Source organism: Lolium rigidum, chromosome 7 (assembly GCF_022539505.1).
Source record: "Lolium rigidum isolate FL_2022 chromosome 7, APGP_CSIRO_Lrig_0.1, whole genome shotgun sequence".
In the NCBI taxonomy this organism is placed as follows: Eukaryota; Viridiplantae; Streptophyta; class Magnoliopsida; order Poales; family Poaceae; genus Lolium; species Lolium rigidum.
This window is the reverse complement of record NC_061514.1, coordinates 206,552,851-206,557,937: the sequence shown is the minus strand read 5'-3', so window position 1 is coordinate 206,557,937 and position 5,087 is coordinate 206,552,851. Positions and strand designations below refer to the sequence as shown.

Genomic DNA, 5,087 nt, shown 5'->3' with positions numbered 1-5,087 from the left:
ACATGTTTTAAATTTCAAAAAAAAATGAAACAAAAAATCCGCACGTACATCTTTACGTGCTACACGCTTACAAAGTCGTTTCATAAATAATCGACTTATCATGTGACGTGTGTAAAAAAGACAAAATTCAGTGCTAAAAATAATGCTTTTCGCAAGATAAACTTTCTCCTTTTTACATAGATCACAAAAAATATTGGTTTTTCGTGAAACTTGACAAACATTCATATATTATGGAGATGTATTTGTAGAATTTTTTTTTCCAAATTTTTCAACATTCCAAAATATGATTTTTTGGTAGAGGGAGCATTCGCACCCGGGAGCCGAATTGAATTTCCGGAGATCCACGCACTTCTCCCGCTCCGAGTCAACTCTGACCTCCCCGTCGCCCCGAGCTCCAGTCCCACCCAAGGCGACTCTAAACTTTTTTCGTGATCTATCCACCGCCGTGCCCAAGCGCTGCCGTCTCACGGCGTCGCCACCGTCGCCGTCGCCTCGCCGTTCCTGTTCTACCCATCGCTTCCCTGCCGCGGCACACCATCTAGATCCGCCCTTGCTGGCATGGCCGACCCGGGAGGCGAGCAGCGCGCCGCCCTGCTTGCCGCGGCGTCCCTCTTCCCTGTCCCCGATGGCGCCAAGTTTTCCTACGGGACGGCGGGGTTCCGCGCCGAGGGGAGCACCATGGCCCCCGCGGTGTGCCGGGCCGGGATCGTGGCTGCCCTGCGCTCGGTGAAGCTGGGCGGCGCTGCCGTCGGGCTCGTCATTACGGCGTCGCACAACCCCGTCGGCGATAACGGCGTCAAGATTGTGGACGCCGACGGCGGCATGATGTCGCAGGCCTGGGAGCCCTTCTCCGACGCCCTCGCCAATGCCCCCACCCCGGACGCCCTCCTGCAGGTAGGCGTGCCACATCCCTGCAACGAGATCAATTAAGCTAAACTGTATACTGTACTTACTTCTTCCTACTCAAAGATGTTCCCCTTTCTCTTAGGTTGATTTGATGATGCTTCAGTTAGTTGGATATTAACAAGTATAGTGATGCTAGTTATGGTACTGCACTGATAATGCTCGAATTCCAAACCAGGATGCCTAAGTTTTATTACTATCATTGAATTGGACTACTGGGACGGTTTATCTCCTGCCTAAGATTTCCAACTCGTCCAGATATCTTACGTACTATCTACCTTCTCGCCCTCAGTTTGCCCTGGTCTTTGTTCACATGCAGCTGGTGCTTCAGTTTGCAAAGGATGAAGGGATTGCACTTGGGGAAGGTCACTCAGCACAAGTGCTGCTGGCAAGAGACACGAGGCCTACTGGAGAGTACCTACTTGATGTTGCAACCAAAGTATGGTAGTATTAACATCCTCTGTTCTAGCACCTGAGATATTTATTGGCACAGTCAATCTAATTACTTATCTGAAACTTTGTTACGAAGGGGATAAATGCAATAGTAGGTTCAGTTGCACTTGACATGGGGATCCTAACAACTCCGCAGCTGCACTGGATGGTTCGGAATAAGAACAGGGGCCTGAAATCCTCTGAAGAAGATTATTTTACACAAATTACTCAGTCATTCAGGTTATTTTCAAGCCATTCCAATATTTACAGTAAGCTATAGAGATATTGATTTGTTTGCTGAACAGTTTTATTGAATTGCCACAGACATCTGTTGGAATTAACACCTGATGATACAGTTAGTGATAAGCTGATGGAGAAACTAATTGTGGATGGCGCAAATGGTATTGGTGGGTTGAAGCTTGAAGAAATAAAGCCAAAACTGGCCAGATTAGACATTGTTGTGAGGAATTCAGGTAAAGAAGGAGAAGGAATACTAAATGAGAGGTGCGGTGCTGACTTTGTTCAAAAGGAGAAGGTACATCCTCTTGGATTCACTCCTAACGATGTTGGTGTCAGGTGAGAGTATTGATTACAATTTAACTCTGCCATATGTTCACATCTTTTATTCGCAGATGCTTATGTGGACATTCTGATGTATCATTCAGGTGTGCAAGTTTTGATGGTGATGCAGATAGGCTTGTTTATTTTCGCATTACATCACCTAGCAGCACTGTGATTGATCTTGTTGATGGTGACAAGATACTATCACTATTTGTCCTCTTTATTAGAGAACAGTTAGATATTGTGAATGGAAAAGACAGTCAAGACAACCAAGCATTGCCTACGAGGTTTGGTGTAGTTCAAACTGCTTATGCAAATGGAGCATCAACAGAGTTTCTCAAAAATCTTGGTCTTGAAGTTGCCTTCACTTCAACAGGAGTTAAATATCTCCATAAGAAAGCTCTAGAATTTGATATTGGTATCTATTTTGAAGCCAATGGACATGGGACAGTGTTATTTGCTGATGAGTTTGTCTCACGGCTGGAGTATTTGGCCAGCGAACTTTCTTCCAAAGCTGCAGGTAAGCTGTTCACGGCTTGTGCAATGTTCTTTTTTCATCAATTTTAGCTCGTGGTGTTGTTTTTACCGTGTTGATCTTATATGCCCTCTCAATAACTTTTCCCTTAGGTTCTCCACAGCACCAAGCTGCCTTGAGATTGTTGGCAACAACTCAGTTGATTAATCAAGCAGTAGGTGATGCTCTAAGTGGAATGCTTCTAGTGGAGGCTGTTTTACAACATAAGAGATGGTCATTACAGAACTGGTGTGACATATATACTGATCTGCCGAGTAAACAACTTAAGGCAAGTTGTTGCTTCTGTAATCAGTGCAGTATTCATCTACTTTCTAGGACAAGTTTCTCATGACTATTTTGATTATGCAATGTAGGTTAAAGTTAAAGATCGTGCTTCGATTGTTACAACTGATGCAGAACAAAAAGTTTGCCAACCATCTGGCTTGCAAGAATTGATAGATAAGGAAGTTGGTGAGTGATGTCTTACTCGATTACATGATATATTTCCGTTGGATTTAGTACCTAAACATTGGTGAAAGTGCACTAAATTACGAGTTTTCGTTGCAGCTAATTACTCTCAAGGGCGATGCTTTGTACGGCCATCGGGAACTGAGGATGTGGTACGAGTCTACGCAGAGGCGTCTACGGTGGAAGCAGCTGATAGCCTTGCAAAATCTGTGGCACAGCTTGTTGAACGCATTCTTGGGTAGTGTTGCATTTTTTCCTTGGGTCGCTTCTTCTTTTCTGAAAGGCATAATGTTCTTCTCATTGCGGTCGTTTTGAAGAATCTGGACATCATTTTGTGCATGTGCAACTGTTTATTCATTTTTATCGTACGACTATATGTAGAGACTTCACTTAGTTTAGGGACGAGGATTTGGTGCTCGCAGAAACCGGCGTCCCTGTTTCTAAGAACACATAATACACAGAACTCCCTCGGTCTCAAAATAACTTGATTAACTTTATTTAGATACATAAGTTATTTTAGGATCGAGGGAGTACTTTTCTTTTATTGTGTTTTCCAATACCAGACATGATAAGTTTACATGCTTTCGTAACTTTGTTACAACTAGTAATGTTGCACGTGCAATGCACGTGTATTGACTAATACATAATTTTTTTTAAGGAAATACTCATGTGTCAAAGAGATATAGAAGAAAGGGGTGACACATGTGGCATCTCTCTGAACCATGCATGGTACATGAAAAGAAAATAAATCAAATTTATCTCGTTGAAAGAATTACTAACACAAATAAAAGGATCTGAAATAGATCCAAAGAAGGAAAATATATATGCACTGTGATTGATCAAATAAAAGAAGTAAATATATTTCGGGGCATCCTCTGCATCTTAGTCATCAAAAGAAGAATGAATTTTACATGCTTAAAATGAAATTTTGATCTGATCATTATAAAGCTTTCACGTTTGTTTCTTATGAGGATAGAAATTAACTTGATGTCAAGCCATGTGATGGTACAAAGAGCACCTTCTGTTCATCTATGTCCATATCGCAAGTGCGAGAAGCAAAATGACAGATTTGGAAAAAACAAAGAGTTAAAATCTAATGATAGAAAAAGAAAAACAAAGCTGCCTGCATTAGACGCATCAACTGTTGTTTATTGTCCTATTTCAATCCTAAAGCTGACTTCAGAAGAAGAAGAAAAAATGAGAGAAAAGGACATGACTCCTCAAGCCTCAACCTTGACCCCGATAACCGAGCAGCGTGCATCTTTGAGACCTGATGTACAACCGTAGTGACATCATGATTTTTCTCTCACGAACAAAATGAACTTGGGTGCTTCAGGAGCAAGCGTCTCATCTAATCTTCGTGATACAGATGCTGATCGCGCTGATGTGCTCTCTTCAAAAACAAGACAAGGATCATGTAGTTCTTCTAAACAAATAAAATTGAAAATCAGCGCTAAACATTTATAGAGACAAAATTGCCTTGTGTACCAAAAATCCATGATACCTCCAATAAAAAACACAAAGATCTTCTACAGGTAACATATGCAAAATCTGTTGAAAACATGCATATTGACATATGAAGTGGCACTGAGAATAGTTACCACCGAAATCACCTAAACTGAATGAAGCAATGCAGGCGTTGCGCATAGGAAAATAACTGCTGAATCAACAGTCGCAAAATGAAACCAGTGGAATGTCAACTTGTTTGAGAATGATGCAAATGATAAAAAAAATATTCTGATGCCATGGCTAGTCTGGTATACAGTTCATCTGCAATCTATAGCTCCCGGTTTGAGCACACCATAATTTTACATGCAAAAATGACCAGAACAGTGAGCTAGTGGAGGAATAGTACTGAAGTGGATATAAATTATTACAAGAATGATGGAATACCATGGAGAGCCTTGATTTTCTTAACATGGAAGCTGGAGCCTTGATTTTCTAGCTTCTTCTTTCCCTAGCTGGAGAGTGGATTTTTTAGCACATGTCTAACCTGGACAGTACCAATTCTGACTACACAATAGTTTTTCTCTCTAAAACTTTGTTAGCCAAGGTGTATGGAAGATTGGAAGTACACAAGAGTAGTTCAAAAGGCTCCAAATAAATATAAGGACAAATAGCTGCATAAATATGATTTCCCAATATAAAACGTGTATGGCGCTACCATTATTAGAAGATAAATCTCATAGGTGACATAAAATGTTGGTCT

General features: G+C 41.4%; 1 protein-coding gene across 2 annotated transcripts; it reads left to right on the top strand.

Annotated features, from left to right (window-relative positions):
* The first annotated feature begins 440 nt into the window (after positions 1–440).
* LOC124675157 (phosphoacetylglucosamine mutase-like) lies at positions 441–3,252 on the top strand. Of its 2 annotated transcripts, XM_047211228.1 has the most exons (9): positions 827–894; positions 989–1,047; positions 1,223–1,342; positions 1,433–1,575; positions 1,660–1,911; positions 2,001–2,416; positions 2,524–2,699; positions 2,785–2,881; positions 2,978–3,252. In XM_047211228.1, the coding sequence occupies exons 2-9, from the start codon at positions 1,036–1,038 to the stop codon at positions 3,118–3,120; spliced, it is 1,359 nt and encodes a 452-aa protein (XP_047067184.1). In that variant the 5' UTR covers positions 827–894; positions 989–1,035; the 3' UTR covers positions 3,121–3,252. The 2 variants fall into 2 exon arrangements, with proteins under 2 accessions (XP_047067183.1, XP_047067184.1); XM_047211227.1 differs by lacking the exon at positions 989–1,047 and having other exon boundaries at positions 441–894.
* The last annotated feature ends 1,835 nt before the right edge of the window (positions 3,253–5,087 follow it).

What these genes read in the sequence shown, in the direction of transcription:
- LOC124675157 (XM_047211227.1), top strand. Translation starts at nt 559, where the DNA reads ATGGCCGACCCGGGAGGCGAGCAGCGCGCCGCCCTGCTTGCCGCGGCG. An exon ending in CCCCGGACGCCCTCCTGCAG is followed by an intron (nt 895 to 1,222) that starts GTAGGCGTGCCA and finishes GTTCACATGCAG; the next exon opens with CTGGTGCTTCAGTTTGCAAA. An exon ending in ATTGATAGATAAGGAAGTTG is followed by an intron (nt 2,882 to 2,977) that starts GTGAGTGATGTC and finishes TTTTCGTTGCAG; the next exon opens with CTAATTACTCTCAAGGGCGA.